The sequence below is a fragment of the Anabrus simplex genome, chromosome 1, assembly GCF_040414725.1.
Source record: "Anabrus simplex isolate iqAnaSimp1 chromosome 1, ASM4041472v1, whole genome shotgun sequence".
NCBI lineage: Eukaryota > Metazoa > Arthropoda > Insecta > Orthoptera > Tettigoniidae > Anabrus > Anabrus simplex.
The window spans coordinates 1,398,329,653-1,398,353,655 of NC_090265.1; the positions used below are offsets into that span (position 1 = coordinate 1,398,329,653).

Below are 24,003 nucleotides of genomic sequence, written 5' to 3' on the forward strand. Positions count from 1 at the left end.
GTCCCTCACTTCGACTTTTCTTAACACCTGTATTAACCCATTCCTGGAGTACACTCTACTCTGGTTCCCTTTCCTCCACTGTGATACGGGATGTTGTCACTTCCAAACAATGCAAGTAGTTTTCTAGACTGTAGGCCGTAGTACATTTGAGTTTCTGATTACCAGCATTTTTCGGGTGAAAAATGATCTCCGGATTGTGGAAACATTGATAATGTCTGGCAGAGTATATCCAGTGAAGCACTGGGAAGTATGACCTTAACTGGACCACGATGTACCAGCCTGGACATTTTCGTCTACTTTTCGATATAGTGTACAATAGTCTGGTTGGAAATCTATTGCTCTTAGGATTCGTGAAACTGTATAATTACCTACTTATTTTGGAAATTTTCAGTACACTATAATGAACAACGGGTGTGAAGAAGTTGGCTTTACTGGTGATACTTATACAAAGGAGGGAAAGAAATGAATTATCATTCCAAACGTATATTTGAGCGGAAAGGAAAGATTTTATAACATATGATCCCGAAATCTACCTTTAATATTATTCAACAACTTGTCGACCATCATCGAACCAGAATACCTTTCCGGATGGTCGACCGGGGCCCTGATTATTAGGACAAATTGATTCTGATGTGAGGGACGGGAATAGGGCTATTTCAATTTCAGGTAATACTATTCGGCTTTTGGCTGCCCTAGAGCTGATGTTTGTTCACCATTTTGTGAGTGGAATTCCAGTGGCGTTTTCTAACAAGGAAATCATGGCTTCTTCCTTCCTGTACAAATGAGGTGTGTTTGTTAACAAGGTGGTATTTCCACTGCAACACTTTTTAGTATTTCGTCCACATGCCTTGCAGAGGTTGAATACTATCGATATTCTATGACACATCCAGATAAGAAAGATGTAATTCGTTAAAAGTAGTACCATACCCGATCATGGGTACGTTCTATGTGTCTTTTATAACTCATTTCCTTGCGTTTCTCTACAACGTTCTTATGATGGACATAGCACCTTTTGAACGGAAACTTCTCAAATACACGCAAGTGTACTATATCGAAGCAGTTAAGGACAATGGTCTGGTTTCATACTCACTTAAGAAGGACTGTAATATGAAAAGAACAACATATATTCTGCAAAATATTCTGCATTTTTCGTACATTTCTAAGACATTTTCCATGATTTTACTGCTCTGTTAATGCTGGTGTATGAACACAGATGTTAAGATCCTCACATTTTATAACAATTTGGGTATTAATATGATTGGCGATTTGTATCACTTGTCAAGCAATATTAATTCAATGTTGATTTCTTAAAGTCCTTGCTCACATATATATCCAAGTTTCCACGCATTGGGTATGTCATGGAGCAGTCCGTTGTTGTCAACCCCACCGACGTTTTGATTGTAATTTCCTGCGGGTTCTCCTGAATCCCACTTGTCATAGCCAGCTTCTTTGAGGGTAGCACCTGAAACGTTTAACAACGCATTCAGTAATGTCTAAAGATATTTCAGTCAAAATCATTCTTACAAGCTTACAATTTTATATGAAAATTGATGTCTTGATCACAGCCACAACACCTCGTGTTTATTTGGAATCTTAATCACATCCTGGAATTCATAACCCATGCTATTACTTTAGATCATCAGTAATATTTATTACTTTCTTTTAACGTAAAAAGGTATACTTTTAGGATTATTACACTTTCTTCAAACTCTCTACAAAAATATTCAGGGGAGACACACTGCGAGGCTTGTATGATAACACTGATAACATACGGACGCTGATTGGATCATTATTCTACTTACGATAGACATATATAGGCCTAAATATGTCATAAATTATTATAATCATAAAACACACTATCATCCAATTTCTTTGGACCCAAACTGGACATAAAATGTTTCCGGGGAATTCATTAACTTTCTCTTCTGTCCCTGTATCTTCCTTCCCTGACTCAATAACGTGATCTTTCACATGTTTTACTTTCCAATGTACACAACCCAAAGAATACACTCCTATTCTGATGGATCTAGTGTCACAAAAATATCTCAAGATGTCGAACAATTATACCTGTCTTTTTTCGGCAAATATTCCGTCGTACATTAATAAATGCAGAGGAACATGAGGAAGTGATTTCATTAACTTATTTAGCTACGTAATGTTGACAATTATTATTATTATTATTATTATTATTATTATTATTATTATTATTATTATTATTATTATTATTATTATTATTATTATTATTACTATTATAATACAGAGGAACATGAGAAATTAATTTAATTTACTCCCTAAGGTATTAGCGGTAATTAGCACAAGAATTGAGAAACGCAGAATTTTGGCACCAGCCCTAGACTAAGAAGTGAAAATCTCTTCCCCAACACAATCTGATTTCTCTAACGGAGAACTAAACTGGAATTTTAAAAGCGACTTTCTTGAATGTGGCCGGAGATACATCAACATGGGATCAAATGTGGTTGAGGGAAGCTGCTTATGTAGGAGCAGGTATAGTTTGATTATGTTGTTGTGTTGATGAAGTCTTACATTCATTTTGAATATTAAAAGGTGTGTGTGTAGCTTTAGTTGTCCTGCAAGCACCTAGGATGTATCTTCTTATAAATAAAGTTGTTCGTGTCTGTTTGTCTGCTTGTTTGTTCCACCATCACGTCGAAACGGCTGGATAGATCTCAACCAAACTTCATATTTAGAGTATACTCACCCCGGGGAAGGTTTCGATATGCATATCATTTTAAAATCTTTGTAAAGACGGGGGTTTTATAGGAAAACCGCAACGGTTTTATACTATTACTAGCAAATGTACCCGTGCTTCGCTACGGTATTCTACACTGTATACGGATATCGACGTAAAGACTGTGCGTGCAGTAAATTAGATTGTTTTAAAATTGCATGTCTCTTAGCCTTATCCGAGAAATAGCATGGGGTGTTCCTCATACGTTGTTTCCAATGTAAAGTGAGGGTTGCGGAGTTGTGATGATAACGGCAGGCTCACTTGCCTACTGCCATTCACAATCGAATTGGCAAGATTACCTTATAATTGCAGCCCCATTGCCTACTGCACGGTCACAATCGATTTGGGGAGTTTTAGTTACAATGGCAGACCCATTTCCTACTTTCAGACAGATTACAGGAGTTTTTTATTATAATAGCAGGCAACTTCCCTACCACCAGTTAAAATTGAGTTGTGCAATTATCATTATAACGACAGGCCCTTTTTACTGCTGCCAGCCAGCTTACTGCCAGTCACACAGATTTAATGAGTTTCCATGACAATAGCAGGCCACTATGCCTAATGCTAGTCAAAGTTTGGATTGGAACATTTGTTTATAATGGCGGGCACCCTGGCCTAGAGCCAAACACAATAGGGTAGGGGACTTTCGAACAAAACTGCATGAACCCTTACCTTCTGCAAGAAAAATCGAAAAGTGAATTATTCATTAAAATGGTAGGCCCTCCTTACTAATGACAGTTACACAGGAGATGGAGAAGGACCCCATTCCTATTGCCAGCAGTCAAAATCGGTGTAGGGAGTACTGATTACAATAGCAGACACACCCTTTCTCGATCGCTACAAATCGACATCAATGAATATATATATATATATAGATGGACATACGAAAGTATATGCATGTTTACAATATTGCAGACCTTCATTTACAGGGTAACTGCTGCTAAACGGTACGTCATATTGATAAAGTATTATACCGTAAGGCGCAGTATTCAGCGATTTAAATGGCTGGTCCTATGGTATTTTCTCGCATCTCGTCTATTCATGGGTCAGATTGAGTCAGAAACGTTGAATAGGTTGAAATTTGTGTAATATTATCTTACATTGCATTACTTTTCGGATAATTATGTGACATAGCATTTGGCTCGCATATAGGTACTGGGTGGGCCAATGTTCGTGTAGAGTTTGATCATACTATCTTTCCTGTAAGTGATTGAAAGTATGAATTATATAGGTAATGAGTCCAAATTTACTTAAAATCTAGAAATAGAGACGAATCTAACGTATAAGCGATACAGATACGACAAAAAGTCATAAGACCAAGGTTGAAGATCACTCCTAATTCAACGAAGATTGTGCCATCCGTTATGTGATAGGAGTTCCCGTTTATCCCACGAAATACCTTGAAACAAAGGTCTGCACCATCATTAAAATTGCTTCCATATTTCGATATTCTTCGGGGATAGAAAGTGAAAAAATTAAAGATCTATGTAATTTTTCGTTTGTTACAGGCTGAAACGTATAATTTTGCCAAATTTCAATGTTCTTGCTTGTCTGGCAGATTATGCAGCAATCTGGATTTTGGGTGAGGGGGTAAATTTATGACTTTCAGGAAATTAAACCAAAAAATATGCAGACGATCATTATTACCCCTCAAACGGGTATCTGTACGAAAAATTCACCAAAATAGCCAATGTACAGGCACACACAGTCGTTACGATTTTATTTATATAGATAGCTAAGGAGTCTGCTCCGCGTACAACACATTTTGGCTACGTCCGCTGGACTTAACCTGCAAAACCAACCGTTCATGATATCTCACTTATTAATCCTCCTGTCGAAAAATTCACATGAGAACAAAAGTTTTAGAAATGGATTTCCATTAAGGATTGTAGATTTCGATTAATTTCGGATGTGCATATTTTGAGGAAGTGCAAAATCATGGTTCCGGTTTCGGATAAACCCCCAGTAAAACCTAGACAAGGACAGGTGGATTCTAAATATCAAGTTTGGTAGAAATATATTGAGTAGTTTTCAAGTTATAAAAACTCATACAATCAAACCGGCAAACTGACCCCAAAGTTAAGAAATATGCAGACGATCATTATTACAATTGAAATGGATAACTGTACGGAAATTCCGCCAAAATAGACAATCTATAGAAAGACGGTCGTTGCGTTTATATTTATATAGATGACAGATAATTACGGACACGTTTGAACTTGCAAACCTTCATTTCGAGATTTACTGCTTCTAAACGGTACATCATACCAACAAACGGTTTGCACCCTCAGACGTCCCTTTTATCGCTCTACATGTTTGGTGTTAAAACAGGTTCTCGTATCTCACGATGAAAGCAATGGCAAACTACCTCACTCCTCATCTTGCCTAGTACGCCTCATTTTGGTGCTGCCATTGGTTTTTGGGGTTTCCTTATAACCGAATAACCTTTGGTGGTGCTATTTGAGGATCCAACCAGCCTCTGGGCTGATGACCTAACAGACAGACACATTTATGGGTTCGATTGAGTTTCAATATTTGAATGGGGTGAAATTTGGGTACATTTTCATCATTTTACATTATTTTTCACATACTAATGTGGAAGCTAGAATCATGAAATTGGGTTCGCATATAGCCATTGGTCGTGTCAATGTGCGTGCCAAATTCGATGACTCTACCTTTCCTGTAAGTGTGTCAAACTAAGTAATACACGTGTAAAAAGCACAAAATTTACGAACCATCGAAATATACAGCCAAATCTACCCTATAAGGGAGAGAGAGAGAGAGAGAGAGAGATAGAGTGAGAGACAACAAAATATCACAGGACCAAAGTTGTAGATCACTCGAAATTGAACGGAGATCTTGCCACCCGTTTTGTGATAGGGCTTACCGTTTAGCCGTGAAAAACCTCGAAACGAAGGTCTGCACCGTCATTAAATTGCCTATATTTCGATATTATTCGGCATAAAAAGTGAAATATTTAAAGATCTTGGAAGTTTTCCGTAGGTTACAGGCTAAAACGTATACATTTTTCTTAATTTCAATTATTTAGCTCGTGTGGCAGATTGTGAGGCAATCTTGATTTTTGGCGAGGGGGAGGGGTTAAATTTAGGACTTCTAGGAAACTATAAATAAAATATATGCAGGTGGTCATTATTACCCCTTAAACGGAAAGCTGTGAAAAAATTTCGCCAAAGTAGTCAATGCAAAGACACACAGTCGTTACGATATGATTTATCTAGATAGATAAGGAATCTGCTCCACGTATAACACCTTTTGGGCTATGACCGCTAGACTTAGCCTGAAAACCGACCTTTCATGTTATCTCCCTTATTAATCCTCCCGTTGAAAAATGCACATGAGAAAAAGAAATTAGAATTGGATTTCCAAACAGTTTGATCGATTTCCAGTCAAGTTGGTCTTGTACTTTATATATTGTGGGAGAGTAAAAATCACCATTTCGGTCCCTTACAGAACCCCAGTCCATTCAGGGAATTTGAAATGGTATAAACCTTAAAACCTACCCTTGGAGGTGTGGATGCTAAATATAAAATTTCGTTGAAATATCTCAGTAGTTTTCAAGTTGTAAGAAATACGCTTTACGCGCACCCGCTCTTGCGTTAAGTCCGGTTGGACTTGTACCGAAAAACGGTCCGTTAATGATATCTCCGTTATTAATCCTGGTATCGAAATGATGCACATGAGTAAAAAAGTGTTAGAAATTAATTTCCATTAAGCTAGGTAGATTTCCATTACGTTTGGTTGTTGTTATTTTGAGGGAGTGCAAAACCACGGTTTCGGTTTCGTATAAACCCCCAATTAGTTCAGGGATTTAGAAACAATATTTGTCCTGAAACCTACCCAAGGACAGTGGATTCTAAATATGAAGTTTGGTGGAAATATATCCAGTAGTTTTCAAGTTATAGAAAGACAAACAACTAACTAACTAACTAAAAGACACCAGGGAAACATACCCTTGGACAGATGTATGCTATATACACTGACTGACAGAGCAAATGCAACACCAAGAAGGAGTGGTCAGAACTTTATGCCAATTGCAGGGTACACTGACGTCACTGAGGTATGCTCATGATGTGAAATGCGCCGCTGTGCTGCGCACGTAGCGAACGATAAATGGGACACGGCGTTGGCGAATGGCCCACTCCGTACCGTGATTTCTCAGCCGACAGTCAATGTAGAACGTGTTGTCGTGTGCCACAGGACACGTATATAGCTAAGAATGCCAGGCCGCCGTCAACAGAGGCATTTCCAGCAGACAGACGACTTTACGAGGGGTATGGTGATCGGGCTGAGAAGGGCAGGTTGGTCGCTTCGTCAAATCGCAGCCGATACCCATAGGGATGTGTCCACGGTGCAGCGCCTGTGGCGAAGATGGTTGGCGCAGGGACATGTGGCATGTGGCACGTGCGAGGGGTCCAGGCGCAGCCCGAGTGACGTCAGCACGCGAGGATCGGCGCATCCGCCGCCAAGCGGTGGCAGCCCCGCACGCCACGTCAACCGCCATTCTTCAGCATGTGCAAGACACCCTGGCTGTTCCAATATCGACCAGAACAATTTCCCGTCGATTGGTTGAAGGAGGCCTGCACTCCCGGCGTCCGCTCAGAAGACTACCATTGACTCAACAGCATAGACGTGCATGCCTGGCATGGTGCCGGGCTAGAGCGACTTGGATGAGGGAATGGCGGGGCGGAACGTCGTGTTCTCCGATGAGTCACGCTTCTGTTCTGTCAGTGATAGTCACCGCAGACGAGTGTGGCGTCGGCGTGGAGAAATGTCAAATCCGGCAGTAACTGTGGAGCGCCCTACCGCTAGACAACGCGGCATCATGCTTTGGGGCGCTATTGCGTATGATTCCACGTCACCTCTAGTGCGTATTCAAGGCACGTTAAATGCCCACCGCTACGTGCAGCATGTGCTGCGGCCAGTGGCACTCCCGTATCTTCAGGGGCTGCCCAATGCTCTGTTTCAGCAGGATAATGCCCGCCCACACACTGCTCGCATCTCCCAACAGGCTCTACGAGGTGTACAGATGCTTCCGTGGCCAGCGTACTCTTCGGATCTCCCACCAATCGAACACGTGTGGGATATCATTGGACGCCGTTTGCAAACTCTGCCCCAGCCTCGTACGGACGCCCAACTGTGGCAAATGGTTGACAGAGAATGGAGAACCATCCCTCAGGACACCATCCGCACTCTTACTGACTCTGTACCTCGACGTGTTTCTGCGTGCATCGCCGCTCGCGGTGGTCCTACATCCTACTGAGTCGATGCCGTGCGCATTGTGTAACCTGCATATCGGTTTGAAATAAACATCAATTATTCTTCCGTGCCGACTCTGTTTTTTCCCCAACTTTCATCCCTTTCGAACCACTCCTCCTTGGTGTTGTATTTGCTCTGTCAGTCAGTGTATAAAGTTTGGTTCAAATATTTTCAGTAGTTTTCAAGTTGTAAGAAATACGCTTTACACGCACCCGTTCTTGGGTTAAGTCCGCTGGGATTTGTACCGAAAAATGGTCCGTTATTGATATCTCCCTTATTAAATCCTGTTATCGAAATGATGCACATGAGAAAAAAAAGGTTTAGAAATTAATTTACCTTAAGGCAGGTATAATTCCATTAAGGTCGGTTGTGTATACTTTGAAGGAGTGAAAAATCACGGTTTCGGTTTCGTAAAAATCCCCACTCAGTTCAGGGATTTAGAAACGATATTTGCGCTAAAACCTACCCAAGGAAAGGTGGATTCTAAATATGACGTTTGGTGGAATTATATCCAGTAGTTTTCAAGTTATAGAAGGACAGACAAACAGACAAACATACAGACTAATAGACACCAAAGCTAAAAATCATGCAGATGGTCATTATTACACCTGAAACGGATAACTGTACGGAAATTTCGCCAAAATGATCAATGTACAGACACACGGTCGTTACGATTTTATTTATATAGATAGGCAAAATATCGAATTTGTCGTATAAGGACGAGGCAAAGCTCAATTTAATCCTCTTGACGCAAAGAACAAAACTCGGTAAGCCATACGGGCCCAAAAACCATGTTTTAAGGCCCTAAAACCAACCGTTACGGAGATATTGGCACCACACTACCCCTGCTCCAGGAATCGGATAAAGAAATGAACTGCCGTAACCATGGCAACGTCAGCTCCAGGATTCTAGAGCAGTGAGATTATGTATGTACGTTTGGGCATAGCTGCCAACCAAAATTGGTACAAATAAGACTTAATATCTGGAAAGAAGATGCTGTTGTGTAAGGCACTCATACGACTCCTTTGGGCGGGGATGGAAAGGGGGTGAAGTACGAGTATAAAAATCTTACTATATATAGTAATGGAAGTGTGTGTGTAAATGACACATCTCCTCCTAAACCACTGGAGCAATTTCAACCAAACTTGGTACACGTATTACTTACTATCGGGAGACTATCACTGAGGGGGGGGGGTCTAGTTACAATAATAATCGAGAATAGTGTCGAATTCATAGTTTTCGGGGTCGCTGAGTTGAAAAGTAATACTCTAGAATTGTTTAAAGTCCAGCCCCTTTTAGGTTGTGAGCAAAGGGGGGGGGGTGAGATATAGAAATAATTAAAACCAGTTTCGAATCCATAGATTTCAGGGTCTCTGAGATGAATAGTATTACTCCGGATTTTTTGCAAGTCCAAGTGGGGAGCGGAGGGGGCGAGATATAAAATTAAACGAAAAACAACATATAAAAATATTATCTTCTTCTTCTTACTATATATAAAAATTGATGTATGTGTGTGGGTGTGGGTGTGTAAATGACAAATCTCCTCCTAAACCAATGGAGCAATTTCACCAAACATGGTACACTTATCAATTCGTATCAGGAGACAAACCGCGTGAGGGTAAGACACCCCTAGCACCCTTATGGGCAGAAGGCGAGGGGGTGGTATAAAAATAATCTAGAATATTATCGAATCCATAGTTTTCGTGGTAGCTGAAAAAATTAGTGAAACACCGAATTTTTTAAAATCACGTTCAGCCCCCTTTGGGGTGTGGGTGAGGGGGAGTGAGATATAAAAATAATCGAAAACAGTGTCGAATCTACAGTTTTCTGGGTCTCTGAGATGAATGGTGACAATCCACATTTTATATCTCTTAGTGTAGGAGGGCGGGAGGGGGACAGTCTCATTGACAGTTGAAATCATGTACATCGTATGTATAGTGCGACGGCTAAATACATATAGTTATCACTTATTAATTTTTAATTTTTAATTTTTAATTTTTAATTTTTATTTTTGACAGGATCAAATACTTCCCAGTTGATTCGTGCTTCCATAAGGACGAAGTTTTACTCGAAAATTATATAATCTACAACTTGAAATCAAGCACATCTAAATAATTTTAAAACTACATAATAGATCATAACATATTAATCTGCAAGTCAAAAAGGAATTCTTTAAAATTCACATCACACATAACTAACTGGTAATGCAAATCTTAAAGGTAAATATTCAGAAACTATCCGGGAAACGACGGGTACTACAGCTAGTAGTTAATACGTGTATTAGATTTATAACATCTCTACAATTACAAACTCCCACTGTTGGAGGATGGACACGACATTAACATTTGTATAACAGTAAATAGTAACAAATCTAAATAAATACAGCTGTAGGGGATCCGCTGTCTGCAATTTCGTTTGTTTTGCCAATTTTTCAGATATTTATCCGTTTTAGGTCAACGCAAGACCGAATCGGTGGTTTTTATTTTTCGTGTCTGTCTGTTTGCTTGTTTGTTCCACGGCGATACGGTATATAGATCTCAACCAAACTTCATATTTAGATTATACTCATCCCGAGGAAGGTTTCGATATGCATATCATATTAAAATCATTGAATAGACGGGGGTTTTTCTCTTATACCATTGATTTTCTGTAAACTCCGTGGACCGTATGTAAAACGCATCTTCATTATAAACAAGTTTCGTTATGTTCGTAATTTACCTTACTCTTCAAATGACGGAGAAAGTTACTACAGAATTTTCTGCGGGTATCATGCTCTGCATTCAGTGACCGACAGACCGATAGCGAACCTACAAGTTACCATGGCAACGTCTCTGGTTGCATGCCAGCAGGGAAGTAACGTATTGCCATTTTCCTCATGATGCCTTTAAAATCGTGGTTGTTACTTGGGTAGAAGGCATACTGGAATACTGGGTAGGAGGGATACTGACTGGAGGGTGGTTGGGGATTTAAATGAGACTATGGAGTGGGTATGTGGGAAACTAGGAGTGAAATTTCTAGGTCCCAATGGTTGGGTAGGAGATAGGGATCTGCGCTCAGATGGCCTTCATTTAAACCGCAGTGGTACGTATAAGTTAGGAAATTTGTTTGTAAGGGTAATAGGGAGGTACATTCAGGGAAACGGGATGGCCTAGGGAGCGGTTATAATGGAACAGGGAACTGGAAATCAAGTAGGGATGACATAAAATTGTTAGTGTTGAACTGTAGAAGCATTGTAAAGAAAGGAATAGAATTAAGTTATTTAATAGATATATATTTACCAGATATTGTAATAGGAGTTGAATCATGGCTGGGAAATGATATAATGGATGCAGAAATTTTCTCACTGCACAGGAATGTGTATCGTAGAGATAGGATAGGAATGGTGGGAGAGGGAGTATTCATTCAGGTGAAAGAAGCATTTGTAAGCTACGAAAAAGTTAAAGATGAGACACATGAAATTCTAGGTGTAAAGGCTCATTTCTATACATGATAGGCAACTTGATATATTTGGAGTGTACAGATCGGGAAAGGGTAGCACTGACTCGGATTCGGAATTATTTCATAGGTTAGTCAGCTATAAGGGAAACGACAAGGAAAGAAATGTGATTGTAGCCGGAGATCTGAATTTGGCAGATGTCAATTGGGAAGGAAATGCGAACGACAGGAAACATGACCAACAAATGGCAAATAAGTTAATATGGGAAGGACAGCTGATTCAGGAAGTGATGGAACCAACCAGAGGGAAAAATATCCTGGATGTGGTGCTGATAAAACCAAATGAGCTCTATAGGGAAACTGAAGTAATAGATGGTATTAGTGAACATGAAGCAGTTTTTGTGGTAGTTAAAAATAAATGTGATATAAAGGAAGGTCTTAAATGTAGGACTATTATGCAGTAACATATGGCTGATAAAGCAGGCATGAGGCAGTTTCTAAAAAGTAACTATGATCGGTGGAAAAACGGTAAATAAAAATGTAAACAGACTCTGGGATGGGTTTAAAGATATTGTTGAGGAATGCTAAAACAGGTTTGTACCTTTAAGGGTGCTAAGGAATGGTAAAGACCCACCTTATTATAATAGAGAAATAAAGAGTCTAAGAAGGATTTGCAGACTGGAAAGAAATAGAGTTAGAAATGGCTGTGGAAGTAAGGAGAAATTGAAGGAACTTACTAGAATATTGAATCTAGCAAAGAAGGCAGCTAAGGATAACATGATGGCAAGCATAATTGACAGTCATACAAATTTTAGTGTAAAATGGAAGGTATTTTAAGGCAGAAACAGGTACCAAGAAAGACATTCCAGGAATAATTAATGAACAAGGGGAGTGTGTTTGTGAGGATCTTCAAAAGGCAGAAGTATTCAGCCAGTAGTATGTAAAGATTGTTGGTTACAAGGATAATGTCGAGATAGAGGAGGAGACTAAGGCCAAAGAAGTAATAAAATTTACATATGAAAAAAATGACATTTAAAATGATACAAAATTTGAAAACAAGAAAAGCGGCTGAAATTGCTCAGATTTCTGGAGATATACTAAAGACAATGGGTTGGGATATAGTACCATATCTGAAGTACTTATTTGATTATTGTTTGGTCGGAGGAGCTACACCAGATGAATGGAGAGTTGCTATAGTAGCCCCTGTGTATAAAGGAAGGGGTGATTGACATAAAGCTGAAAATTACAGGCCAGTAAGTTTGACATGCATTGTATGTAAGCTTTGGGAAGACATTCTTTCTGATTATATTAGACATGTGTGTGAAATTAATAACTGGTTCGATAGAAGGCAATTAGGTTTTAGGAAAGGTTATTCCACTGAAGCTCAACTTGTAGGATTTCAGCAAGATATAGCAGATATCTTGGATTCTGGAGGTGAAATGGACTGTATCGCGATTGACCTGTCTAAAGCATTTGATAGGGTGGATCATGTGAGACTACTGGAAAAAATGAGTGCAACTGGACTAGACAAAAGAGTGACTGAATGGGTTGCTATATTTCTCGAAAATAGATCTCAGAGAATTAGAGTAGGTGAAGCTTTATCTGACCCTGTAATAATTAAGAGGGGAATTCCTCAAGGCAGTATTATCGGACCTTTAAGTTTTCTTATATATATAAATAATATGAGTAAAGGAGTGGAATCGGAGGTAAGGCATTTTGCGGATGATGTTATTCTCTATAGAGTGATAAATAAGTTACAAGAATGTGTGCAACTGCAAAGTGACCTCGAAAATGTTGCGAGATGGACAGCAGGCAATGGTACATTGATAAACGGGGTTAAAAGTCAGGTTGTGAGTTGCACAAATAGAAAAAATCCTCTCAGTTTTAATTACTGCTGTGATGGGGTGAAAGTTCCTTTTGGGGATCATTGTAAGTATCTAGGTGTTATTATAAGGAAATATCTTCATTGGGGTAATCACATAAATAGGATTGTGAATAAAGGGTACATCTCTGCACATGGTAATGAGGGTGTTTAGGAGTTGTAGTAAGGATGTAAAGGAGAGGGTATATAAGTCTCTAGTAAGACCCCAATTAGAGTATGGTTCCTGTGTATGGGACCCTCACCAGGATTACAAGAACTGGAAAATATCCAAAGTAAAGCAGCTCGATTTGTTCTGGGTGATTTCCGACAATAGAGTTGCGTTACAAAAATGTTACGTATTTTGGGTTGGGAAGAATTGAGAGAAAGAAGAAGAGCTGCTCGACTAAGTGGTATGTTCCTAGCTGTCAGCGGAGAGGTGGCGTGGAATGACATTTGTAGACGAATAAGTTCGAGTGGCGTTTATAAAAGTAGGAAAGATCACAATATAAAGATAAAGTTGGAATTCAAGAGGACTAACTGGGGCAAATATTCATTTATAGGAAGGGGAGTTAGGGGTTAGAATAACTTAGCAACGGAGACGTTCAATCAATTTCAAATTTCTTTGAAATCATGTAGGAAAAGGCTAGGAAAACAACAGATAGGGAATCAGCCACCTGAGCGACTGCCCTAAATGCAGATCAATATTGATTAATTGAGGCATCAATCAGCCATTCTGCGGGATATTGCCACAATATCATTGGAGGTTATAACCAATAGCTCAAGTAATAACACCATTACTCACCGTCTTATCTGTTTACCTAAGAATCTCTTCGTCTAAATTTCTTCTCTGTTACCGCTTTCTTACTTCCATAACTCACACCAACGTAATTTATTGAGGGGCATATGATTTTCCAATACATTCACTTGGTATTTACATATTTTTCGTCATCCGGCTATCCTCAGTTATAATCCATTTTCTATTAATGTCAGCTTCCTTAGATGTGTTATTTTGCTTCCTTAATTACTCCGTATGTATGCGAGTGCTAATCCCGAAAGCTGGACACTCTTTTCTTTGAGGATATATTCTATGCTATACAAATGTATAACTTTTGGCCCCGGAAAATATCGAAATATGGACGCCATTTTAACGAAGGTTCAGACCTTCGTTTCGGGATAATTGGGGGTTAACCGGTAAGTCGTATCACACATCAGAAAACACAATCGCCTTTGATTTTGGAGAGATCTACAACTTTGGTCCTATGACGTTTTGTCATATTTCTAACCCTTATATGTTAAACAGAGCTGTATTTCTCGATTTCAAGTTAATTTTGTACTTTAACACGTATTGAACCCTTGAAATTTAGAATTATGGTTCAGTATATGTTATCGTTTGGCACACATAGAAAGATAGAATCATGACATTCGGCTCGCACATTAACATGACCAGTGGCCATGTGATAGCCAAATTTTATGATTCTTGCTGACACGTGAGAACAAAAATAGAAAGTTGTATGTGAAAACTGTACAAAATTCCACCCCATTCAATGACTCTAACTCAATCAAACCATAAATATAGGAGATACGAGAAGATGTCATGGGACCAGCCGTGTAGAACGCTGTACTATGCGTCTGATGGTGATGTCATTTGTAGATATGTCGTACAGTTTCAAAGCAGTAACTCTAGAAATAAAGGTCTGCACAGCTAGACGTGTCCATGCTTATCTATCTATATAAATAAAGTTGCAGGGGGTCCGCTGTCTGTAATTGCGTTTGTTTTGCCAATTTTTCAGATATTTATTCGTTTTAGGTCAACTCAAGACCGAATCGGTGGTTTTTATTTTTCGTGTCTGTTTGTCTGTTCGTCTTTGTTCCACCATCACGGCGAAACGGCTGAATAGATCTCAACCAAACTTCATATTTAGATTATACTCATCCAGGGAAAGGTCCCGATGTGCATATCACATTAAAATCTTTGAATAGACGGGGGGTTTATAGGAAAACCAGAACGGTTTTCCTCCATTTTCTCTTATACTATTGATTTTTTTGTAAACTACGTAGACCGAATGCGAAACGCATCTTCATTATGAGCAACTTTTGTTATGTCATAATTTGCCTTACTCTTCAAATGACGGAGAAATTTACTATTTTCTGCGGGTATCATGCTCTGCATTGAGTGACCGACAGACCGACAACGAACCTACAGGTTACCATGACAGTAATAACACCATTGGTCATATTCTTTTCTGTTTACGTAAGAATCCCTGCGCCTAAATTTCTCCTGTGTTACCACTTTCTTACATCCATAACTCAGACCAGCATAATTTATTTAGTGGTTTTTGATTTTCCAATGCATTCACTTAGAAATTACATATTTGTATTCTTCCCGCTGTCCTCAGTTATAATCCTATTTTCTGTTAATTTCAACTCGGAGGAAATACATCTTCCAGGCAATGGAAATGTATAATTTTGGCCTCGGAAAATATCGAAATATGGATGCAATTTTAACGACGTTGCAGACCTTCATTTCGGAATAATTGGTGGCGAAACCGTAAGTGGTATAACAAAAGATGGCGTTTCAATTTGGGCCTGTGACCTTTTGTCTTATCTCTATCCCTTATTCGTAAAATAGTACGGCATTCATTGAGTTCAATTTAATGTTGTACTTTTTACATGTGTATGTATTGTTTGGCACACTTATAGGAGAGATGCAACCTGTCGTATCGCTGATCAGGCACTCCCGCATGTCATAAGTCGTGAGCACGCGGTTCGAAAATAAATTCGAACCGCGACCTCACAGTGCAGAAATAAAAGTAGATATAAGAAATGTTGAGTCAGAATATGAAATAAAACTTAAGGTATCAAGAGGAAATAATTATATGGGTAAGAAAATGAGATTGAAATATTCATTGGGAATTACTAAAGGAGATGCAGTTCTGAGCTTTCAGGCAGTGGTGAAATGTTTGAACAAACACAGGATATTGGTCTTTCCTTATCACTGTATGTACATGGTCAAGGATGACAGAGCGCGGCTTTAACCGCACGTAGTACAGGGAAAATTCCGAGGTTCGACCTTCTGGAACAATTAAGAAGGTTGAGAATTCCCTCTGGGAAGGGATGCTGCCAGCCAATGAGAATAAGACAAATCAGAAGTACACAGGGTTCAAAGTTCGGCTGAGCATAGCAACAGCGAAATACAGAATTAACTTAAGGGAGAGCAGAGAGAGGTAATCAGTTAGTTTGTTCATAGCTCACAGTCAGAGAGGTAGTTGGGAAGGAAGCTGAAGGTCTGGCGGGGACATTGAGCCAGTCAGGTCGCGAACAGAACTTGAAGTGAAGTTCGAAGTCAGGAATATTATCATTGATAATAGTACTCTTAGACAATACGTCAGGAAGTCTGAACGCTTCAGTAAAAGAGTAGTAGGGTGAAGGGAACGCATTAGCGACCCTGTAAATTAACGAGAAAATAAGGGAAGCCTTTTAAGTAAATTAGGCTTACGCGACCAGGGAAAAGTACCGGATTCTGACAAGCAGTGGAAGCACATAATCTCTATTGCTTTAGTAAAGTCGTAAAGGAAAGGGTGACAATTAAGGACTGTGACTGTTCTTCAATAGGAGTGAAGTTCTCTGGAGGAACCCACTCAATAGACACTAACTATACAGAGGAGGCTAGAGGGAAGCATCACTCAGGGACTAAAGTCTCCTATTATCCAGGAAACAGGGATAAGACTGTACAAGATTGGGCCGGTCAGTAGGGAAGAGGTAACCACGGATCGACAGTTTCCAGTACAACATATGAACTCGATCACCTAGCGAATAGCCTGGACTGTAACATTGTAAATCAGAACTGTATCTCTTGGGGAACCAGTGAAGGGAAGAAGTGTAACAGCGTGTGCTAACGTGTGATAGTGAAACTCAGGCTTCAAGAAAGAAGACGTCGTAGAAGACTCCCACCGCTCGGAAGATAAGTATTAACTAGTATTGAATGAACTAAATAGGGAACTAAGAACTTTTAGCTAGAGAGAAAGTTGTGCAGGTTTAGGAAGTTCCCTAATTCATGATCAAGTTAGTTTCAAGAGTTGTATATATATAGATGTATATATTGTACAGTGAATAACTTTGGGAAATTTCAATATATTAACTCTTGGCATTAAGCCGCCTTAACCTGGTGTTCTTATTGTAATTTGAGTGCATTCTAGAACCCTATCCAGTCCCCAGCTTGCCATATCCTTAGGATATGACAAGTGGACTTAAAAATTCTGGTGTCAGCTTGTGGAGTGAATGCACTAATTAAATTGTACTACTGCAAAATGATTGCCATAGGTTATTAAGTTTAAGCTGAAAATTGATTCTCTTATCAACTGTTTCAGAGGTCTTACAACTGTTCGAGTAACAAATCTTGTAGCTGGAAAGGAGAGGAAGAACCTTGTTCGTGCACTGAGAGGCAGCTGGTGTGTTGCATAAAAGAAGGAGAACCCAGTTCCAGAAGTCAACAATCAACAGTAGGGTGAGTTGAAGCCACATTTATAGAATGGAAGGGTCAGTTAGATCAGCCAGTCCGGCTCCTAGCCAAATAAGTGATCATGATGATTTAGGACATGTTGTGCAATATATGTCAGTGACTGAGGCTTTACGCATTATCAATACAGAATTTGATGGTTCATAACCCCATAGATTGAGGGAATTTTGCGAAACGGTAGAAACCGCATTAGAGGTAGTAAGGCCAGATAAAAGAGGCCTGTTCTATAAATTAATTTTGACAAAAATTACGAAGGAAGCCCGAAGTAAATTGTTAGTACGGTCAGATGTGCGAACTTGGCCCGAAATTAAGGCCGCACTAGAAGAATACTATTGTGAGCGTAGAACAGTAGATTTTTACGCATGCCAGCTATTTGCAGCTAGGCAACAGCCAGGGGAATCCATATCGCAATGGTCTCACAGAATAGATAAGATCGGAACAAATCTCCGTGACACTGCGATAAAGGACGAGTCTCCAACAGTAGGAGAAAACCAAGCTAAATTTATTAGAAGACTAATTAAAGCTAGTTTTGTGCAAGGGTTGCGAGATGAGAGGATCCAAAATTTAATAAAAAGTAGGGGCGCCCAAACTGTGGAACAAGCTATCGATATAGCCTTGGAAGAGGAAACCGCAATAGTCTCTCAAAAGGCTAAGCAACAAATAATAGGGGCGAAAGGTTCCACGAGTGGATATAAACCACCGTCAGGAAACAAAAACTCAACTACCACTAACGTTAGGTCTTCAGCACATAGGCCTTATAGGAAGGCAAATGTAAGAGTAGTGTGCTACAATTGTAATCGCGAAGGACACGTAGCCCGGGACTGTAGGGCTGCCAAACCGAAAGAAAAGGGCCCTCAAGTTTGCAAACATTGTAAGAAACCGGGCCATGCATCGGAGAAATGTAGGTCCAGGCGTACGGAAGGTACAAGCAGTCCGCATGAAATAAAGGTGTGTAAAATAGTTAGGTGTTACAACTGTAATAAATTGGGGCACGTGCAATCCGAATGCTGGGAAGAATTTCACCAACTGGATGCACGGAAATGCTTTATATGTGGGCGAAAAGGACACAGACAGCGTACCTGTTGGTTTCGTGACAAGGGAGGAAGGCCTCCTACGAACCAACGTGCGCAGAGCCGATCGCGAACTAAAGGAAAGCCGCCGGCTCGAACGGGAAATGGCTCCCAGTGGAGAGAAAGGGATCAGCCCTCCAGGGTTTTAAACGGGGTCGGGACCGTGACTCAGGGCAAGATCACGGGTCCCGCACAACGTCCAGCCCACGGAAAATCAGAGAAGTAAGTAGAGAAAATAGAAGGCCTGACCGAACACAGCACTGTCAGGGACAGAGCCGTGTAGAACATGATCGCTTGGATTCGATCTTGGTCTATGCCAAAGAGAGAAAAAGGCCCTTTCGATTTTTAGTCGATACTGGGGCAGATGTGAGCCTTCTAAAAGAACATACCGTGCCTAAAAGAGAGATCTATCATAGAAAACCAGAATTAGAACTGGCCGGAATCACGGGGCGAAGCTCGCGCACAAGAGGTTGCGCTACTTTGCAGATAGGGGAATATTACCCCGAATTCCACATTGTAGGAGATGATTTCAGACTGTCTGTTGATGGATTAATAGGTAGAGACCTATTGCAGGACAGTATTATAAATTTCAAGGAAGGGTATGTTGAAATTTTTGAACAGATATATCCTATGGGACTAAGTATCCAGGAAGTCTGTCATGTTAGTGTAGTAAGCGAACACTCTCCGAATGAACCTGAAGGCACTATAGAAATTGGGCTGAGAGACTCTAAAAGTCTGCTGCAATGCCTATTGGACACAGGAAGTCCAATATCCCTTTTAAAAGAGCAATTTGTACCTTCCAAAACAGAAGTGCGTAGAATGGGCGCAAAAGTAAGAGGTACGGATGCCCAAGAAATCCGAACCAAGGGCACAGTTGACCTTCTTATAGGGGAAAACTTTAATGAATTTCATGTGGTTAATAATAAAGTACCCCTACAATATGATGCCATTATAGGGCGGAATGTACTCAGGAATAGTATATTGAATTATAAGAGGGGCGAAGCGGAAATAAATGGAGAACAGTACTGCATAACTAAGAGGATCCCTCCGAATCAAGTTATCAGCCTCCAACCGAGGACAGAAACAATAGTATCGGTAAATACTGATAAAGCGCTGGCAGAGGGAATAATAGATAAGGAAGAGCTACTGCCAGGGGTGTACCTTGCTAGTTGTGTAACTCGAGCACCCAATCGCAAAGCTATAGTGAGTATCTTAAATACTCGCGATACTGAAGTGACATTTGATAGCCCGTTAATAAATATCCACCAAGTACAGTGGAACGAAACCCCTAACCAAGCAGAAGTGTGCACGGTAGAACAAGTATCGCAGCAACATGAAAATAAGTCTCGTGAACAGAGGCTCATAGAGCAATTAAGGGTAGATCATTTATCGCCCAGAGATAGGGAAAAACTATATGCAATTTGCGCCGAATATAATGATGTATTTCATCTCGAAGGAGATAAACTGACGTACACAACTATCTTAGAGCATAGGATAGATATAAAGGAGAATCAACCCCCTATAAACGTTAGGCCTTATAGAATTCCCGAAGCACTGAAAGACGAAGTGCAAAAACAGGTCACTAAAATGTTAGAGGATGGAGTAATCACTCCGAGTACCAGCCCGTGGAATGCCCCATTGTTAATTCTGCCCAAGAAAATGGACGCCTCAGGGAAGCAGAAATATAGAATTTGCCTGGATTATCGTCAATTAAATAGCGTAACCTTAGGGTCTACGTATCCCATTCCCCTAATCACTGAATTGTTAGACGCACTAGGGAAAGCACGCTATTTCTCTACCATGGATCTCGCGTCCGGATATCACCAAATTCTAGTACGTCCGGAAGATCGAGAGAAGACGGCTTTCTCAGCATTAGGACGCCACTACCAGTACGTTAGAATGCCCATGGGGTTGGTTAATGCCCCAAGTACCTTTGTTAGGATGATGAATACAGCCATGGCAGGCTTATTAGGAGTTAAAGTTCTGGTTTATCTGGATGATATTCTTTTATACTCGAGCTCTATAGAAGAGCACCATCAAAGACTCAGAGAGGTCTTTCAGAGACTCAGAGAACACAATCTGAAGCTACAGCCAGATAAGTGCGAATTTTTGCGCACGGAAGTAGCATTTTTAGGGCATATAGTAACGAAAGACGGTGTTAAACCAGATGAGCGAAAAGTGGAAGCGGTGAAGAACTTTCCTAGACCCACCACCACTAAACAGCTCAAGGGATTTCTGGGATTAAGCGGCTATTACCGCAGATTTATACCCGAGTACAGTAAAATCGCGAAGCCGCTGTATGAACTCTTGAAAAACAACGTCCCTTACGTGTGGACCGATAAACAAGAGACTGCTTTCTGTATATTAAAACAGAAGCTGACAGAGCAGCCAGTACTGCAGTACCCTGATTTCACGAAACCGTTCATCCTAACGACAGATGCAAGTGGAGAAGCAATCGGTGCCGTGCTCTCACAAGGAGAGTTAGGAAAAGACTTGCCGGTAGCTTATGCAAGTCGAACACTGAACAAGGCAGAGAAGAATTACTCTGTAACAGAGAAGGAACTCCTAGCCATTGTATGGGCTGTTAAATATTTTAGACCTTACTTGTTAGGCAGACATTTCACTGTGGTTACAGACCACAAACCGCTGAAGTGGGTATTCAATGTTCAGGACCCATCTTCACGACTGATCAGGTTCAGATTGAAATTAGCGGAATACGATTTTTCAATCGTATATAAAATGGGAAAAACTAATAAGAACGCAGATGCGTTAAGCAGAATCCCAATAGAATCCGAAAGAGTAGAAAAGACGGAACCTGAGACAGCGGTAAGGGTAGTAAGCGCTGAAGGCCAAGAAGCCGTATTAACAGGTGAACAGGAAGGAAACTCTAGGAAGGATGACCTCGAGGACGCGCAAGCAGAGAGGTTAGACGAGAATCGAAACCGTAATCCCAGCCCCGTAAGTGCTGAGTCAGAGGGAGCTGAGGACCAAGAGCAGGAAGGTTCACCTGAAGTAGAAGTTCAGAATCTCACTGAGGAAGAAAAGCTGAACATTCTACGAGAAGCGCATTGTTCACTTGTGGGTGGTCATCAGGGCATGACTAGAACGTTAGCCCGAATTAAAGAAATAGTCCAATGGCCAGGTATGAAGAAGGACATAGAGAAATTTATACGTTCTTGTCCTTCCTGTCAGAAAAACAAAATCGTAGGCCCAGCAGTTAAAGCTCCACTGCAGGTGACCGACACTCCCGAGACTGTGTTTGAAAAGGTGGCTATGGACGTGGTAGGCCCACTCCCGGTGACCGAGAATTCTAATCGCTTTATTCTCACGTGCCAAGATCTGTTATCCAAATATTTAATAGCTATTCCGATCCCTAATCAAGAGGCGGAAACTATAGCTAGGGCACTAGTAATGAACGTAGTCAGTATTTTTGGGATTCCCAACATTATACTAACCGATATGGGTAGTAACTTTATGAGCCAAACGTTCAAGAAAATGTGCAGATTATTAAAAATAGAGAAGGTGCACACTACTGCTTTTCGCCCACAATCTAACGGTAGCATAGAGAGAGCGCATCGCACACTAGTGGAGTACCTGCGGCATTATATATGCTCAGAGCAGAATGATTGGGATAAGTATCTCCCCACTGCTACATTTGTGTACAATACTACTCCACATACAAACACAGGGTTCACGCCCTATGAGTTAATTTTCGGTCGAAAGGCGAATATTCCTGGTATACTACAGCGAAAGCCAGAAGCCACCTATAATGAATATCAGAATGTAGTTGAAGAGCTAACGCACAGGTTACAGCAAAACCAGGAAATTGCTAGGAAAACTCTCATTAGTAATAAAGAAAGAGAGAAGGAAATTTATGATAAGAAATTACATGAGGTAACTTTTCAGATAGGAGATAAAGTACTCCTTAGAGATGAAACTCTACGACGAGGACGTAGCTCTAAATTTTCACAGCCTTATCGAGGCCCTTACACAGTAGAAAAAGTAGACGGTGTAAATTGCTTGCTAAGAATGAACAACAGAGGCAAACTCATAAAAGTACACCAAAATCGCCTCAAACTCTTCATTAGTTAGGCCACCTCCAAAAAATGTAATGGCCCTTATTTCGGCCACGGTTGACGACACCCCCTTCTACCCCTATGGCTTTTTGGAACTATCGAAGGTTGCTGGTGGAGTTATATGAAATACTCAGCCAAACCATCGTGCTAAATTTCCAGGGGAGTATAGAAAATTCAACCTAAATCAGAAGGGCCTAGAATATCGGTGCGCAGGACGCAGTGCGCGTAACTGGACAGCACCTTTCAGTAAAGAGTCATGAGCAGCGAGGACATGACCCGTACGTATTCTCGTAACTTAGGGTATGGTTTACCCTACCATATATTATAGAATCCTATAATATGTCTGACAATTAAATTTCATACACACCCAGTCTGATAGTATGTCAAAGCAACTTAGCAGTGACCGTTGTTTTTGAACACCCTATACCAGGGTACGTAACAATTCTGTAACACATGACACGCACTAACTTGTAATAAGCAAACTAGAGAAGTGCCACACTCGAATGAATGAGTGACCTTAACAGATAAGAATGAGTGAAAGATAAGTTGAACTACCGCTGTGTTAGCAAACGAATGATATTGAGATAAGACGGCACATAGCCGATCCAGTACGTTCCCACATGAAGGAAACAAAGCGGAGTATACCCTACTTGGGCAGAACTCCAAAGAAAGAAAACCCTGTCATGATAAGGCTCATCTGAGCATAGACACCATAGAACATGTTAGTACTACTCTTGAAATTCAAATTTATGTACTCTTGCAAACATCGCAGGCAATTCCTCGGGAAAGTCACTACTTTATAGGGCTAGCCACCCTAAGTCCACGTGACTATCTAACACCTAAAAACAGTATCCTAAGTCCTATATTGGACATTGTTGGGATGAGATGTGAAATCTCAACCTCACAGTGGAACATGTCGTTCACACAACTATATAACGCGACAGACAAGGAGGCATAATAAAATAGCGTGTGCATAAGACAAGTTGATCAGAAAAGCCTAAAAGTGAAAACTGTACCCA

General features: G+C 40.4%; 1 protein-coding gene across 1 annotated transcript in view; it reads right to left on the reverse strand.

The window, feature by feature from the left end:
* Nucleotides 1–1,124: 1,124 nt before the first annotated feature.
* LOC137501886 (hemolymph lipopolysaccharide-binding protein-like) overlaps nucleotides 1,125–24,003 on the reverse strand; it is a 73,996-nt gene continuing 51,117 nt past the window's right edge. Inside the window, exon 5 of the mRNA XM_068229031.1 lies at nucleotides 1,125–1,462. Within this exon, the coding sequence (XP_068085132.1) occupies nucleotides 1,308–1,462 (155 nt within the window). The 3' untranslated portion in view covers nucleotides 1,125–1,307. The remainder of the gene's footprint in view (nucleotides 1,463–24,003) is intronic.